Source organism: Bombus vancouverensis, chromosome 15, assembly GCF_051014615.1.
Source record: "Bombus vancouverensis nearcticus chromosome 15, iyBomVanc1_principal, whole genome shotgun sequence".
Lineage (NCBI taxonomy): Eukaryota > Metazoa > Arthropoda > Insecta > Hymenoptera > Apidae > Bombus > Bombus vancouverensis.
The window spans coordinates 9,355,715-9,374,419 of NC_134925.1; the positions used below are offsets into that span (position 1 = coordinate 9,355,715).

At 36.0% G+C, this 18,705-nt stretch overlaps 1 protein-coding gene across 5 annotated transcripts in view; it reads left to right on the plus strand.

Moving 5' to 3' along the window:
• Positions 1–18,292, plus strand: part of tws (protein phosphatase 2 regulatory subunit tws) — a 44,927-nt gene extending 26,635 nt beyond the window's left edge. For 2 of the 5 annotated variants that reach the window (XM_033350124.2, XM_076624739.1), the window contains exons 2-10: positions 6,779–7,091; positions 11,885–11,950; positions 12,177–12,274; positions 12,658–12,936; positions 13,173–13,350; positions 13,478–13,812; positions 13,881–14,096; positions 14,203–14,370; positions 14,465–18,292. In XM_033350124.2, the coding sequence (XP_033206015.1) occupies positions 7,007–7,091; positions 11,885–11,950; positions 12,177–12,274; positions 12,658–12,936; positions 13,173–13,350; positions 13,478–13,812; positions 13,881–14,096; positions 14,203–14,355 (1,410 nt within the window). In that variant the 5' untranslated portion in view covers positions 6,779–7,006 and the 3' untranslated portion in view covers positions 14,356–14,370; positions 14,465–18,292. Of the gene's footprint in view, positions 1–5,052; positions 5,072–6,778; positions 7,092–10,584; positions 11,269–11,884; positions 11,951–12,176; positions 12,275–12,657; positions 12,937–13,172; positions 13,351–13,477; positions 13,813–13,880; positions 14,097–14,202; positions 14,371–14,464 lie in introns of those variants that run through there. The other 3 variants (XM_033350128.2, XM_033350130.2, XM_033350131.2) reach the window with 3 other exon arrangements.
• The last annotated feature ends 413 nt before the right edge of the window (positions 18,293–18,705 follow it).

Below are 18,705 nucleotides of genomic sequence, written 5' to 3' on the forward strand. Positions count from 1 at the left end.
AAAATCGTATGTGCCTGTTGAAAACCTACAAAAACTCACACGATCCGTACTAAGGATTCACCAGGATGGCCTACTGGTACACTTTTATGATCCCTTTAACATTGAGCGTTGACCCACTATTCCAGAAGAACGTTCGTGTCTGTTGGCCTCGGGGTTCCTACTTTATTCTCGTTATTTTTTAATATGTGCATGTTCCACCCCGATGCAACGTAACCAATGCATTCTCCATAGAATGGATCCTGGTATTAAATGTCATAGAAAATGAAACGAAACATGAACGATTCATCCGTTGGATCGTTCCACTTAAGAAGAGGAACGAAAATTGACTCGAAGAACTACTAAGTACAGTAGAACATCGATTATCCGAATATCGATTATCCAGGTAAATATCGTGGATATTCATTCGCCCGTGAAACACAAGCCTAATATACTGTAACGTCCTTGGACCATCGGCATAATTTCTATCCGTTATTTATTCCAAAACTGTTCAGTTTAGTTGAAGTAACGTATTTCTTTTTGGTTTCGATAAATTAACGTTATAGTTATCAAGACGAGCAATATTTTAATACCTTCGACATACTAAAATTCTGACGAGTAATATCTTGAAAATTTTGAAGAGAATTGACGACGTGTTGGAATTTGCAATTGCTTGCCTGTAAAAAATAAGAAATGTGACTCGTCGCGGTCTTCCTATGTGGTTTCTAAGTGAAAATTATTGGCGAGCCACGGGCACGTAAGTACGAGTTATCGTGATAGTCAGTAGGTCGTGAGAAAAGATTATACCACTAGTAGCCTTTGCTTTCTCAGTTTGCCCCTTTTGAAGGCTGCGAGAACGTATATGAACAGCCTGATAAGAATAATAATGTCGATGTGGTAACCTCGTCGATACAGGCATGGCGATTTTCTCGGAAACAAAGACTATACGATAGTAAAGGTATTACCATTGTCTCGTACATTACCATACATACATAGTAAGCATTTGAACACCTGGACTAATATTGCCAGTAAAAGTGAAATAGTAAACTTACGTAGCAAAAATCGACAACTTACGACTTGCCAGTTTATTTGTCGATCCGCGAACTATATTATTATCCAGTAAATCATTGTACAGAAAGGCCCTGTGTAATTTGCTCGAAAGGTTGATATTTTTTATACCTAACCCAAGCCTAGTTCCTTTTTGCTACAGACAGGAATAAGTTGTTTTTCGATACACGTGCATTATTAATCGTCGATCAATTTCGATATCAAATTATTCTTCTTTGTATCATTGCTTAGCAACCAAGATATAAATCAAAGTTAACGTGGCGTCCGAAAGAGACCGCATTATCTCTGAAATCTCGTGATGAGTAATATCAAATTATCATTATCAAACTCGTTCATTGTCATATTAACCACAATGTATAAAAATTGCAGCATTTTTGGAATGTTTTATAGCTATGAGGAGCAGATGTAGTAATCCACTTGCTGTGTGTCCATTACACGCAATAACAATGCTCGTACGATGATGTTTGTGAAGTTGAGAAGCACGAGGCAACGTGTCGATCAGCTCGAGTAGACGTTTAACGATAGCTGGATTACCTCTCGTCGCAGTGTAATAATTAAAGGTGCCAAGTGAAAGGTTAAACTCTCCACATGCACGATTATCGATCGTGTCTGCTTTCCAGCAGTGAAAAAGAGGAATTCGTTTTGTCATGCTCGAGTGATCCGCGCAGGCTCTTCGAATATCTTTTGTGCTCGTTGCTTTGATTTCGAAAAATGACGAATGGTAATTGGATTTGTCGTTCCATTAACAGAGACATTAATAAATATCCATGGAATATTAGCTGGTGTCAGCAAGTCGATAAGAATGACAATTAGAAAATGGAAAATTGAAAGGGGAAAAAGCCCCGAAAATGATCTCTGCCCGTCTCAGACCGACATGAATCGAGAAGTAAAGCAGGGAAACCTTTATAGTCGGCCGTCTCCACCTTTTCATCCGTCGCACCGCCGTCATTATTGTCATCGTTCTCTTTGCCGAGGGTTTTTAATCAAGAGTTCAAGGGACAAGAAACTAAAGATGGTTTAATACTTAAAGGTTAAACGCGATATCCTTAGAATTTCATTATTTCAACGGTATCATATCGCACGAGTATTTCGAAAGAGTTACGGCTCAGACAAGTTTTTCAAGAAGAACGAAAAGTTAGCTTGCAGAAATATTAAAAAATTTAGATATCGTTTTCGTAATTTTCCACGCTTAACCCTCGAAATCTCCCTTTCGTGTTTCCTTTTCAAACAAAGGACTAAATTATTTTGAGTCGTAACATTTTTTAAACACACGTGCAACATCGTCGTATCATCCAGGATAAAATTTTACACAAACTGGCTTTTTATATTCCGACAGGATAGTATGAGAAAACTAAATCCCATCAAATACAGCAAATATAAAGAGGGAATCGTTCCTTCAATTTCCACAGAGCGAGCAATGAGTCTAATTAAAGTGACTTCTCTCGCGTGTTCTTTGAACGATTCATTTAATTCGGATACTAAAATAGATCGTCGTTGATCTAGTGCTCTTATTTAAAGAACTTGACCTATCCTTTTTAACTTTCCTTCGAGCTTGCGCTAACTTGTAAATACAAAGTGCCGAATAAAACAGGGAAATATGAAATCAGAGAACAGCTCTCGTATCATAAGCGTGATATAGACAAAGCTATTTTCTGTGACTTTTAATTTTATATCTACCTAAATCGCCACTGCAATTTTATGAAATGTTTGCATTACCTGGGATGAGTGACCCGAGCGATAAAGTTGCTTGATGAACGGTACGTGACTGAAGATCAGAAAAATGCTTAGCTAGGATTTTCATCAACATCAAAGAACGATTCAGAGAATGCACGTAAATTGTCATATAAAAAGTATACCTAAAACTACCCAGAAGTGCGTTTCTCTTATTAATTACCAACAAAGAATATTTCTTGTAGATAAAAAAAATTCGATCCTGAATAAATTACGAATCAGCATTGTTACTTTAACTTTAAATAATTTTATCAAGAAATTCGTTCATCTCGTGTTCCATGTCGCAATAAAATCACGTTGCTCTTCCGGCCAAGCTACTTGCAAAATTCCAACGGTATTTCTTCCTCGAATCGTCAGCGTATAAGCATAATATCCCCTTGGGATAAAGTTCGCCCATAAAGGATGAGTTCAACGTCTTTGAGAAAACTCAATTAAAAATTTGAACGTCGGGATATCGTTGAAAAGTTGTTATAACCATCTCAGGGTTGGATCTACGAGGAATCACCGCAATAAACGAGTATTTCGAACTCGGGAAATGTTGCGTGCTCATAGTACGAACTTCCTACGCAAAAAGAATGAATTTCAAGCTTAAGAAGCAGTCGGAAAATTCTCTGGCTAGACGCCAGGGATCTTCTGTCACTGGCATGCACACTTCGCCGGTTTAACAAACTACCACCCGTCTGCGATCACCCCTCTTGCTCATCCTCTTCCCGATCCATAGTCGTGAAACGATTTTTTCAGCCATGTTAAAAAGTCGTCGCGCGTTCGAAAAAAAATTCGCGTCGGGTTAAGCGGATTCAACGACTTCTGTTCTTTGTTCTCTGCATTTTAAATGTGTACAGAGTGGCGAGCACTAATTGGTTTTAATTGTTTAAAATGTCGGACCGAGATCAAATGCAGTCCTTGGCCATCGAATTAGGACCATTTGTAGCTTTCAACGTCGTTTGCTTTCTTTTTTTCTTTTTAATCGAAAGGTACAAACCAACTTTACATATACATACAGCATGGATTATTTTATTCAGCGTGTTAAATCATCATAGTGCCGATACGGTCTTTGGCTATTTATTATTCGATTGTTTGAAACTCTCTTGGTAAAGCATTGAAATATGGTAAAAAATGTTTAGTAAAAATTCTAAGGAAGATATCGTATGTATACTTTAAGGCAACCTCCTTGCCGAATTCTTAACTTTCACATGTATTTCGAACCCTGTTGTTTCGTCTCGATAAAGCCAGAAATTAACTAAATTTTCTGTACGGTATTTATAGCCTGGGCTTGGGAAATTGGAGGGTTAAATTTATCTCTTTTCGCTTTCGAGTTATTAAATTTTCATTCAGTACCCTGCTAGACAACCTGTTCCCAATGAAGCTAGGGGTAGTTTTCTGCGTTTCCCATTCAAACGAACGTTATCACGGGGAGTATTGTAGAAAACTGAGGGGCAGATCATTTAGTTTGAGAATCTGATCCACTGGCAGATTAGCTCGATGACCTTAAACGCGTTTAAATTGCAAGATTAACCGGCAGTAGCGATTAGCGGTAAAGATTTAACCTTGCTCCATTCCTGAAGGTAGGTACATTAATTCTGTCGCGTTCGTTCCAGTACACAGACAGTACTTCTGGATTAAAGGTGTCTTCGCTCTACGTTTACACGTCATCCTCGTCGCGTGTAAATTTTAGTTCTGTGTCAGAACTAAAAAATTCAATAGCTCAAGGTGGAATGGTATTTCGAGTGTTTAGTTGCATCGTGCAATTGGTTGCCTCATTACCGAAGAATTCGTTCGTGAAAAACAAAGGTATTACCTTCGAATATGCTCAAACACATACACAAACGCGTGCGCGCGCGTCATCGTTCCAAATTAAAGGTTTTATCTCACGGCAAATACTACAACCACATGAATAAACTCGTGGTACAAACTTAAGACACGGTAAATATGTGCGCAAGTATAACTGACACCAATAGCCAAGTATAGCAACTTCGTAGAACATAATCGGATTACGATGTAGTTTATATGAAAGACACTTGTATTGTTCGTCACATTCGGCTTTGTCTTACATTTCTTTTATTGGCATTAGCGAGTGATCAGTAGCATCCTCGGTCATCGAAGTGTCCGGAGGTCGGTGCAAGTTTGACGCGAGGTTAAGCGACACTGGTGTTAATCAAATTTCAATTTCCATCCGCCGTCAGGTCGGCGCGAGGGGCTCGTTCGTCGATTTCGTCGAATTAATAGGCTGCGTGACGTAGAAAGCTGATAGAGGAGGATACCGGTGTAGCAGTAATCCAACCGGCGCAACACGAAGGTTAGAGGATGTTACTACGAAATATCTATGCATTGGTTTATTTATATAAGCAAATTATTCGTCTCCGAGTGAAATTATTTGATATTTTATATTTGAAACTATTTCTGATTCTACCGTCTCAAAATATCAGCGCTTCATAGTCCGATGATCGTAACTTACTTCTTAATGATTTGGCAAATCTGTCTAAGTAAGTTTTCATAAACGTGCTAATACGTGTTTGGATGTTCAACTGTTTAAAATTATTTTTCATTCTGTTATTTCAAACCATAGATTCTTCATAGTCCAACGTTTCGAACGAGATAATTTTTACACGTGTCAGAAATTTCTTAATAATTTAAATTTACACAAGTTTCTATATGTGTCACAATACTTACGAGCAAGGATGTACCTACGCTCGTGTTCTTTCGGTTAAGGTCACATTTGCGTTTCAGATCTTTGCATAAATTACGTGCCTGTTTATTCGCATTCTTTGCATCTTCTATTGGCGCCTACATCTGGCGTCGATGTCAATGTCGCAAATGACATCATTATTAAATGAAATTGCAAGTGCTCAAGCGTGATCTGTAAGAAGAAGAAGAAGAATTCAATCTAATCGGAGACACGAACCACGATCTATGCCAAAGAACCGTTTCAACCCTTGCGCAGTCGTGCTCGCGCCTCCCTCGTGCCACTGCTCAAATGAGTTTACCCACGTTCGGCTACCTGTTGCCTTCTTTTCTTTCTTTTCACCGGTCCTCTGATAATATTTACGCATTTGCGCGTCAGACGGCACTCTCTCAAGGGTGTACCTACACGGAAGAAGGACGCATTCACGCACGCGTCTTTCAATTGGCCCCGCTGCCATTCTCGTTTTGCGCCCCTCGCGCTAACGTGATATCCCACTTAAATCGAGATTAAAAGCCGACGCGTACAAAGACCGGCCTCCATGTGAACGCTCACATAAACTTCTTCCGGGTTCTACAGATATTACGGCTGCTTGGTATTACACGACGCCGTAAAGAAAATTTCCATCAGTGATAGTAAACATTGTTGAAACACGCTGATAGATACATCGAGAGAGTCGAAGTGCAGCTCGTTGGTTCATTAATCCCATTAGAGAACAAAGTTAACGCTACATTTCACTCGTAACTTTTTTTTTTTATGGATTTACGTTATTGAAATTTATCGGATCTACGTTGCACTTGCGTAAACGAATGTCGAGAATTGGATCGATATACCTTTTCTTTGTTATTTCTTCTTCCATCCAAGTGGTACAATTTTATGAAATTCGAAGAAAGTCAACTATATTACGTTACTATTCTCGGATCATAGAGATCGTTTTTGTACCTTCTATTTGTGCAATGAGCTTCTGTATTGTATCTGCTATTTGAATACATTTTCTATATTTTTTCTGATTCGTAATAATAAACTGGGATTTGTAATGTTAAGGATGAAGCGAAACAATCTGTCCTAAGCAAAGCGAACGAAGTAATTTTTTTAGGATTATACGTCACATTATTTCTCATCCAGCAGCGTTCATTCGTTTCCTACTGTATTGCTAATTTACAAACAACGAAGATTCAATAAAAATAAATCCGACAATCTCCAATAGCGCGAATAGAAACTTGGCGATTGAAATTCGCCAATCTGATTAATCTAATAAATAACGTTAATAATATAAATTTACATGAAAAAGTAATCGTTCGCGTGATCGTTGTATTGTTCCAGTGACGTCTGAGGCAAAGTGGAGGTTGAGATTCGAAATAATAGCGTGGTTAACAGGTGGAAAAGAGTTGACGTTCGCGAAATACCACCACGCGTCACGCAGGGGTGGTGGGTCTATGGGGGGCACCGCCCCAGCGGCCCCCCGGCTCCAGTCCAAACGGAAACTGCCGGAACGGTGCTATCCTGGCAAGGTCCAAGACCGCTCCGCTTCCGGTACCACCGTCAAAACGGATGAAGAGCCCCTCCAACATCATGAGGCAGTCTAGCCTCACCAAGCTTGGCTCCATGATCAATACCGCTGTGAACAAGAGAGTCGGTGAGTTCTATCTTTTTTCGTTCTTTATTTTCCTCCTGCATCATCCGCCCTTCTTCCCTTTCTTCTCTTCAATACCGCGCATTATTAACTCTCCGAGCCTTAAAATGTTTGTGTGATGGCTGGGAATAGTAATTTCTGTTCGAGCAGAGATAGGGGTAGAGCAGAGTGGGGAAACAAATTTTCCCGTCACGACGTTTAATTAGGATTTTGAAATTTATTGAAATATTTCGAAATAAATAGATGCGTTTCCTAGACGCGTGCATATAAGTCGCGATCGTAATTGAATTTCTTGGTATTTAGAGCTCGTTAATTTTCATAGAGATAAGTAGAATGGATAAGAACAAGATTCTATACGGTTCGTTATAATCGAAACATTGAGAGTAAAAGTGGAGTAAGCCAGATTTTTTCTACGCGTGAGTTTATTGGACTAATGTATTCCAACAAGCTCTATTAATCAAACGAAAATGGTGAAATTCATTTTTTCCAGATCAAATTCAGATATCATGGGGAAATCAGTTGTTGCACTGAATATCTTGTGCTCGTGCCTATTTTTGATAATCAGTTACTCGGTTAAATCAGTTACTTCGCTGAGTCCATATTTACTCTCAATGTTTCAATTATAAATTCAAGCAGGTGATTAACATCGAAAAAATTAGAACTAAGAAGCTTTTCTAACACGCAGTTTATTCAATTCAGCAAGTTTGTCTTGCGGACTCTTTTTCAAGAAAACTCGTCGAATGCCTTTGGTAATACGATTGTTATGGGTGTTCAATCGTCGATAATTGTTTTCCGTATACAAGTGTATCGATGTGAACCGTTTCGAGCACAGTTTACATTTAGCGGTCAGTTAGTAAACTCGATGTCACCTGACAATAACAGTATGATGAATATCGTTCGAGAAAACGGTTTGCAAGGATCATCAACGAGAATGAATTTGCGAAATCATATCATTGTCGGACAGTACAGTATCGATTTCAAAAGAATCTTGGTCGAAGAAGCGATGCGAAGCATCGAGAACATCTTGAGGTGTGACGAATCCTTTTATAATGGTGAGTAGAACGAATATTTGTAACTAATATCTACAGTTACGGTTTTTGAAAACAGCACGTTGAACTGGTCGTTGGTGCAACACTCTGTTTTGGGGAAAATCAAAAGAGTGAATGAATTTTGAATATTGTTGGTCACACACGCGATTCGATCGATTTTCCATAGATGTGGAAAAAATTCGTATATATAATACGTCCTCTAAAAGGTCGAACGATCTATACTGAATTCGAGCGGATCTTCAACGCATTCGAGCGTGAACTTATCGCACAATCGAAGCTTATAAATTTCGTAAGAACAATGAGTGTCTGCCAGGCTTGAACAAATTTTATTTCAAACAAGGATAAAAAATAACGATTAGAAATAACGAATCACTTCGACCGCTATATTGTTTTAACTTTAGGAATAATACAGGGGAAAAATGTTATTTTGTGTTAAAATTTAATCATTTTTTGATAATTTCAGTTACTTTTTTTAAATGGAATAATTTTGAGTCGAATTATTATACAACTGTTATTATTACAAATCGGTTTCAGTCGTTAATTAAAGCGATACTTTTATAGGATATTAAAAAAGTTTCGTTTCACGAGAACACGTGATGTCTACTTTTTCGAAAACACACTTACGCTTGATTCATAGCAAATATCTCGTCCAGGTAAACGTTGCACCGGCTCTACACGCTTGTTAGAGTTCATTACAGATTCATTAACATCCTCCCCCTAACACGTTCGACAACGAGAGTTTCGTGTGTCGTACGAGCTTATACACTTTCGTACCAGTTCGAGACAGTCGTTTCACTTGCAAACGTTTGCGCCGTACGAAACGCTTATTTGTTTAATCTATTCGAGCCTCGGTTAATTGTTCGAACCAACGGATAATATAAAAATCGTTCGTTTATTGACACAGTGAATGAGAAAATAATTCGTGTGCTCTTAGTTTTTACACGTTCGATCATTGATCGTATAGTTGAATTTTTTAAATAAAAATTCATCGTACAGCTCCTCTTGTGGCAAATACGTTGTGATTTGAATTTCAATTCTTTACTTTGAAGTACCGGTTCGAAACTACGCCCAAAGTTTCCTCTTGCTCGTCTGCGCTGCCACAATCTTCACTTTGAATTACAAATTTCTGTGAGCAAAGTGAAAAACATACTACTTTATACGAATTTAGTTTGTAAATTTAGAATGTGGCGGGAAAACTAACGTCATTGGCCCTGCGATTAATATTTGCCAAACACTATTTATATTTTTTTAGTGAAATGATCAATTTTAAATTAACGAGCAAGAGGAAAGAGAACACTTATCGTGCTTCCAATGTAAAATATTAAATTTGAAATGGTTGACGAACGATCTACTGCTGGAAAGAAGAGTATTAATATTCAAACCAGGACGGATGTTAGACCCATATCGAGAATGTATCGAAGAGATCTACTAAAGTAAATTGTAATCGATTCTGTGCTTTGGAACGCATTGAAAATGTATGACGCGCCTCGACTTTGAAAGCGTATGACCCGAGTGTTTCAAGTTCTCCGAGTTTTTATTAGTGAAATCGAAAAGTAGCAAGGAAATCTTTCTATATAGAAGCTTATTCTGCCTTTGCTAAAAATGGACTGGTCGATGTCAGATATTCGCTCAGCCAGGAATTTTGCACATTTATCCAGGGCTGTACCTATGTTTTTCTCTGTGGAAGAAGTGCATGAGAAACTATCAAAACTTCTAGGTAATTTTTTCTTAACGTCACCGTCGATATCGATTAGTAGTTCCTCTTTATTTTATAAAAACAATCTTTATCAAAATTTCACAATTTTATGCCTTAATTAAATCCAGTTTTACGATACAATTACAGATAAACCTACGGTAATTATATAATACGATGAATATTTTGTTAACAAAAATTGAATGTATTGATCCAAAGATATTAGAACATTATTTCATTTTCTAGAGAAAGACAAACATGGACGAGGATCATTTTTGTTATGAGCCCCTTAAAATTAAAGAACATAGGGGAAAAACATGATAAGTTATATCTTTTGTCTTTAGTAGGACAGCAATTTTCAAATTTAAAATACATTGTCAATTAATCCCATTTTAATCTTGGGATTAAACATAAATTTTTATCATCCTCCGGATTATTTAAAGAATATCGATTATCATAAAATTAGTTAAGCTTCCTGGTTTCATCTTCTATTTTTAAGAAATTTACGATTTGTTCCCTTTTCAAATATGTAATATTAAAGTATTATTTAGTATTTCCGCTACAAATTGGTATCAAGATCAACAAACTGTAACTTATCATGTAATTCCCGAGTGAACTTTGATTATTATTGGAAAAGTGAATCTTTAAGGGAATTTACAAAACTTAATTTAAATTTTGCGCGACACAGATGGCGCTGTTAGATCGGCGGCGTTCGGTGGTTTTCGTAGTGGTTCGCGTGCTGTCGGTTTTCGCAATCAAGATGGCGATTACTGTCGGAATAGCGAAACCTGACTGTGGTGTGACGTCACGCCATAGTAGTGTTGTGCGGTTATGCGTTCGTGAATTCCGCCATTGAAAGCTAGTGATCGGATTCATATTAGTGACGGATTAGTAAGGACGAATATGTGACAGGGTAAAAGGGTTGGGCAGAGTGTGGTAAACAATCGTGAAGGTTTCCTGTTTCCTGATCGCCGGCGTGGCGCGCCGCGCGCGCGTATCTCTGGTCGAGTAGGCGGTATTGGACCTCGCACCGGGAGTGAGCTCGCGTGCGAACCTCTCTCTGGTCGCGTAGTGTCTCTAATTGCGAGATGGCCGGTAAGTAAGGCGTCGTGAGCACCGGTTTACTATGCGTGGTCGCTCTGTATTTCTACGACACGTCGTGAACCGAACAGTGCGTCGCTCCTGCTGGCCGCCTCGCCGCGCCGCGGCAACCTGAACCTTGACCCAGATACTATCACGGGTTCACGGGTATATCCGCAGCGCTCGCAGTGCACGCAACGTTCTTCTTCGTCAATTCCGCATCCTCAAATATAATCACCCGTACCCACTCTCTGGATACTTGCTGTGCGCGGGGCCAAATGCGCCCGTCGCCGGCGACGGCAGCGGCGGCGGCGGTGGCGACTGCCTAGAAGCACGATGGATTGCGCCGAAACTTCAAGTAGGATTACTTTTACCTTTTTCCCCTCGACTTTTCTTTCATTTTTTTCTTGCTTCTCCTTTATTCACTTTACTTGCGCATATTTTCTCGTTTGTTGTCTCTTTTCATTATGACTTATCTTTTTCACCTTACCTACACACGCTATCGCTTCAGTCATGTCCCTCCACGTTTATTTTATCACGTTTCACAGTCACAACCTTCTCGGTGTTATTTTTTCTTAGATTCCTTTCTCTTTCCTTATCCCCGATATCCTTATCGATTTGCTCCACTTTTCTTGCTTTTACCCGATAATTCGATCAAATCTCGTGCGTATCGTAAGTGAAAGAAAAAGCCGCGGACGTTTGTAGAATATATATCTCTACGCGTCTTTTTACCACTGTGCATCTACCTGTTCTACGCTCGAAACGCATGATGTAATTCAAACGATAAGCATTATGGGATTTTTATCTATTTTGTAATACATTTTTTTATATATGTATTACGTGTTCAACAATGAATACATTATGGTGTATTGAAAATCGGAATTTTGCATTGTATACTTGATAATTTTATTGTTACACTTCTGTTTTCAAGTAAATTTTTGTGTAACGACTTAACTTCTTTAATGTTGTTTTAGGTAATGGTGACATACAGTGGTGTTTTTCACAGGTGAAAGGAACATTAGAAGACGATGTTACTGAAGGTAAGTTCTAAATAGAAGTTGCACATATATTATGTGTGTATATTATCTCATCAATTTTCATTCAGTGATTGCACAAGTATGTTAATTTAGTAATAAAGTATTGTGATGTATTCTTTTTCTTCTTTCATCCATCTCTTCTTTTCTTTTTAAAATTACTTCTAAATAAATATTTTCTCAATGTTCCAGAACACTTTATTGTAGTTATTTGTATTGTGTTCTGTTCTAGCTGATATAATCTCATGTGTTGAATTTAACCATGATGGCGATCTTCTTGCAACAGGAGATAAAGGTGGTCGGGTGGTTATTTTTCAGAGGGATCCTGTCGTAAGTTGAAGTATATTTGTAATAATATGAATTTTTTATATTTATAGAATTCTTATGTGCTATAAAATTTTTAACATTTCAATAAAGAGAGATTTGTCCTTTAAATAAAAATTATATTTATGTGTTAGTATTGGATTATTGCCAGATTGTTCTGTACAATATGTTACATTTTTCTATCTTTAGAAAATTTCTAAAGATAATCATTGAACATACTGAGAGGAATAAATATCTCGAATACTTTATTTATGTTTTATGAAATTTTTTAAATAGTTTCATTGTCTGTAGAAAGAAGAACGATTTAGAAAATTGATAGAAAAAAATAAAAAATATTTAGGATATTTTTTAAGGTCATAAGATAATTAGAACATTGTATCTTTATTTAGAGTAAAAACAGTATACCCCGAAGAGGTGAATACAATGTATACAGCACCTTTCAAAGTCATGAACCTGAATTCGATTACCTGAAATCATTAGAGATAGAGGAAAAAATTAACAAAATTAGGTGGTTAAAAAGAAAAAATCCAGCACATTTTCTACTTTCCACAAATGATAAAACAATTAAATTGTGGAAAGTCAGTGAACGAGATAAAAGAGTAGAGGGCTATAATACAAAAGAAGAAAATGGTACAATTCGTGACCCCGCTTGTATCACTTCCTTGAGGGTGAGTATTGATGAGTTTTATTGAGATTATTGTGATATTATACATATAATGTGGTAAATTCTAAAACTCTACAGTTTTTCTTTCTAACTTCTAACTATATAAATATAATTTTCCCTATACTATTGTGTTTCTAACAAAAATATTTTCAAGTGAAGGTCAAGGAGTTCAAATATGCACATAACATTATGAGGCTTGTGCATTTATCATATATTGAATACTTATGTATTTTGACCTAGGTACCAACTATAAAACCAATGGAGTTGATGGTAGAAGCATCCCCAAGGAGAATATTTGCCAATGCGCACACCTATCATATAAACAGTATAAGTGTTAACAGTGATCAGGAAACATACCTCAGTGCTGATGATCTTAGAATTAACCTTTGGCACCTTGAAATCACAGACCAGAGTTTTAGTATCCTTTTTTCTATGTCATTTAATATTTATTTTATTTTTGGTTACAAATTCTGAATTATATTTATACATCTTGGATATAAATTTATTATAATGAAGTATATCGTTTTCTTAACAATGATACACAGATATAGTAGACATTAAGCCAACTAATATGGAGGAACTAACAGAAGTAATAACTGCCGCGGAATTTCACCCAGCAGAATGTAACGTCTTGGTTTATAGTAGTAGTAAAGGAACAATTAGACTCTGTGACATGAGATCTGCTGCGCTTTGTGACCAACATAGTAAGCTCTTTGAAGAACCAGAAGATCCAACAAACAGAAGTTTCTTCTCCGAAATAATTTCGAGTATAAGTGATGTGAAACTTAGTAATTCAGGAAGATATATGATCAGTAGAGACTACCTCAGTGTGAAAGTGTGGGATTTGCAAATGGAAACAAAACCCATTGAATGTTACCCTGTATGTAACAAAAGTCATAATACAATTTTCATACATCTACAAAATATTAATTGATTATATTATTATAGGTACATGAATACCTAAGATCAAAGTTATGTTCATTATATGAGAATGATTGTATCTTTGACAAATTCGAGTGTTGTTGGAGTGGTAATGATTCTGCTATTATGACGGGTTCATACAATAATTTCTTCAGAGTATTCGATCGTACAACTAAACGTGATCTCACATTGGAAGCAGCACGTGACATTGCCAAACCAAAAACACTTCTAAAACCACGTAAAGTAAGTATAAATTTTCAAAAACTATATAAAATATTTAATAAACTATTACTATTGTATTGCATTGTATACTATTGTATTGTCCATAATATATATTATTTGCTTAAAGGTTTGTACTGGTGGTAAACGTAAAAAGGATGAAATTAGCGTGGACTGCCTTGATTTCAATAAAAAGATACTACATACTGCTTGGCATCCATCTGAAAATGTAGTAGCTGTTGCTGCTACGAATAATCTCTTCCTATTTCAAGACAAACTCTAGCACATCTGTATGCAGGTATGTCTATTCAACGTTGTATCAAATTATAAATACAAACAGGAATATAAATTTTATTCACAATAATAAGAAAAATTGCTTTCCATTTTTTCAGATCATTCAGCGGTACATATTGACGTGAGCAAGGCACGTTCAACTGAAAAATCCCAATGGAACAAGGGATGCCTGAATTATACTGACGAAAGTCAACTATTAATATGTCAATGGTTGACTGACCGAAAAGTGGTGTACGTAGCGCCGTCCACACAGCTCACATATTCATACACACTATGTATACACACAAAGACATACAGAATTGCACGTAACACCTTGTCGCGCGTATATATGTATATAAATGCATGCAAGCAAAGACATATGCATAGCTCTCCAATTTATTGAATTCCGCTAGTTCAAATAAAATGCACGTGGAATCATTGCCCATTGACAAAGAAAAATGTACAGTTCAATCAATCAAGAGACTCGTGTTGGCGGTTATTATTTAAATATTTTAATAGAAGATTAATATATTCAGTTCGCTTGTATAATAGAAATTTTGATACCGTACAATTTAAAGTGCTTTTTAATATAGGTGATTTTTCTACGTATGGAATGGTATCTGTAAAAGAAACTGCATTAGTAGGATCAACTGCATAGAATTAAAAGTCGCTAGATGCGATAATTGTGTTCTCGGTACATGTGTGTAGCATATAATACCTTTGCTTAATAAATTATTTGCCAACCAAAATGCCTAGACATGCAAAATTAAAAGTAGAGATGATTATATGTGCCAAGAGATGTGAGATTAATGTGTAGCTCGTTACTATTTTATTCTCAATCCAGTATTCTTTTTCATAACTTCTCGCGTAGTACAATTTTGTGTTTTCGGTAGATAGCTCATTTTCAAAATTAAATTTTTCTGTGTCAAAAACTATATCCTTTATATATCAAATTCGTTGCTGATTTTAGAGTAAAAATATTTTGATAACTATTAACAATTGCATTTAAAATATACCAGCAGTTACCATTAAGAAGAAAGCCGAGCTTTCAATTATTTCAATTAGTCGTTTGTTGTCATACATAACTTAGTAAAAGATAATATTAAATAATAGGCCTATATCTCCGTGTCTTTATTTCCTAAATAAAATATATTATCAAATACCCTTATCATGGCATGTTAAAAAACAAATATTCGCCGATACGAGTCAAAATATGAGAAGACAAGACAAATTCACCTTTCAGTGAAACTTTGAAGAAAAATGAACATCAATGCATTGCATACTTTAGACAGTAAAGAGTATGAGTGTAAAGCACCATTCGTCAGTTGCCGCTTTCTAATAATAAGAAAAAGAAAGGACTCAGTCAAGAAGTATAAGGAACTTACGATAACTGTAAGTGGAATACAGGTTTTCTAATATTTCTTATTGACAACTTATTAACACTTATACTCTTACACATATAAGCAGCGATTTCCTACACGAATTAAAATAAAACTAAAAAGTGCATTTGACGATGGTAAGCTGCGCTTGCAGAGTTTATATGTATAAATTAAATATGTGCTGAGTAAAATATATTAGCGGAATATAACGTCAACATTATGGAATTTATAGAGACGAAATTTGAACGAAACCACGCGTGATTGAAACATACGCGCGGATTATCGATTGCGATCAAGGTGAATAAAATTGAAACTTTTTTATCAATGGAAAAAATTCGATAGCGAAAATTGTCTTTAACGAGACATACCTTATATTGGTGACTTAAATTGTACATGATTGAGAATTAGAACTAGTAATTTTCACGTGTATAAATAACAATTCTTGAGTCATAGGCAAATAAACGACTTTCGAGGTTTCCTAACCATATAAGCAATCATATAGTTTTATAAAAAAAAAAAAAACAAATATATGATCGCTGTGCGGAAATGATTACAGGAGATTCGCTTTAACACGTGAGTCGTCCTTAATTTTTATTTAATTCTCCGAAAGATCTGCTATATGGCCAAAAATAGACACGCGTGATATAAAAAAAACTATTTTAAATTAAGCGCTTTGAATGGTTTAAACTAATCACATTCTTATTCAAATGATGTAATATTTAAGCATTAAGTTTTAGGTACTGGAAATTCTTGATTAGCTATTTTCTGAGTTAGACTTCAAAGTTCAACTTAATTAAAAAAAGAAATATTGCATATTATTACGTTTCTTGCAACATAACTTTCATACAACTTATCTTATTAAAAAAGAGATGGCAAAAAATGCATTTGATATGGTATAGCTTAAGAAATTTAGTTGTGTTACTCCCATGTTAACGAGAGAGAAAAAAAAGAAAAACCATCTTCAAATAATCACGTGCAGACACAATGCATGAAACGTAATAACTGTGTACCAATCAAGGATTATTACTCAGTATCTTTGTAACGCGATATTTAGGCAATTGTGTACTCACAGAGATAGGAGGTGAAAAGACGCACGAATAAAAAAATGCAAAATTATAATCGATAAGTTGTAATCATAATTTGTTTTCAAAAGTAATACGCGATGGAACCGTGAAATTCGTTCTATACTCGAACAAAACGTAGACGTATTTTTACAATTAAGTAATATTAATATTATTACTGCTATTATTATTATAATTATAGTTATTATTATTATTATTATTATTATTATTATTATTATTATTGATATTATTATAGGGACTCTGCGTAACTTGTTTGTTTTGTTAACTGTTATGCAGGTTTAGTCACGGTGATGACGACTTGATCTGTTCGGTTAGCTAGATAGCATGATGATGTAAAATTGATTGCGAATTAAACGATCGTATTGAGATACCGGAATAGAACCATACTTGTTCGCGCAGTAAACAATTTTACGGAAAAACCGTTATATTCCGAAACACTGGAAGTATGCAACGAAGAGCCCGGGGCTCCCGTTAGATCTTTTAATCTTCGTAAAATCCAATTGCTAACGGGATCAATGAATATGAGACTAATGAAATACAATAAACTATGAAAAAACAACAATGGATCCCATTGATTGAAACTAACTTAGGTATAAAATTAATTTAAAAGGAAATGCAATTTGTATCCGCTTGCTTGATGCGAGGAGATGAGATTTAGGTCTCGTATGTATGGATCCCTTCGAGAAAGACATTTTAAATATTTAAAAACATGCCTTACAACTGGTCGTATCATCGCTGCATCCGTGCATCGGACAATCTGAATTGACGTAAAGGAAGTTAAAAAGAAGTACACTGAGCAGAGTAGAATTTTGGCACGCAGGACCTGTCTCGTTGTGATATAATAAACGTCATTGTATTACTAGCCGAATGTTGAAGCTCTATTTTTATTAAAGTAACCATGTATTATTAGTCCATACTTAGCGTTTTTATAGCGAATACGTAAAAGTCTTTTTACCTGTCTTGCGTGAGGTACGATGAAGCGAAACTACAATAGCGGGACTCGCAATGTTTCAATGTTGGTTTCTATAAAGTTTTTCGTAACGTCGATCAACTATATGTAACTTGTCGCGTGAAATATACTTTCTCCGGTTATTAATTCCATAATTTATTTCTTCTCGCTAATGCACGCAATTAGGTAAAAAGAACGATTATGGTATCCATTGTCGAGTTAAGAAGAATCGTGCCATAGAATGTTATGCGTAAAGAATACTGTCATTTTTACTGTTTATCTTACATTGTACACTTCATCATCCTTTCAGCGGGCGAAATTGCGGATAATACGGTCGAATTCTTTTCGGGATTCAAAATTACTTGACGTCTGTTTGCACGGTACAGATTTTTACGAGAAATTTACGCTATGAAAAAAATGTAAAAGATCATGGAATGAAGATGTAATTGAAAGAAAGCGTAAGGCATATATATTAGGTAGTCTTGAGAAGAATGATGTAAAGCATAAATGAGAATAATGAGCAAAACTACGTCGAAATCGAGTAACAATAATTTTCACTCCTGATTTTGACTCTATACCATTCAACCTGATCGTAATTGCTTCTGAAAAAAATGCTCGGACGGATCTCAAAAATGTTCGATTACCCATCACCAATATTCAAATATCTTTGAGATCGTCGAGTTTATTTTGTACTGTATAATGTGCCTCAAAAAATGCCCAGCGTTACTAAAAGCGAGTGGCAGTTCAAATTCGAGATAGCGATTGATTTGTTTGCAGAAAAAAAAGAGAAAGGAACAATAAAAGGAAGTAGAATTGAATTAAATGCTGCGAGCGCAAACATTGTCAATGAGATTTATCGTAAGTGATTAGAACGGTGTCGTAGTAAAGAAGAGACGAAGAAGACGCGGATTTATAAGAAGAGATCACAAATGAAAAAAGACATTTTGTTT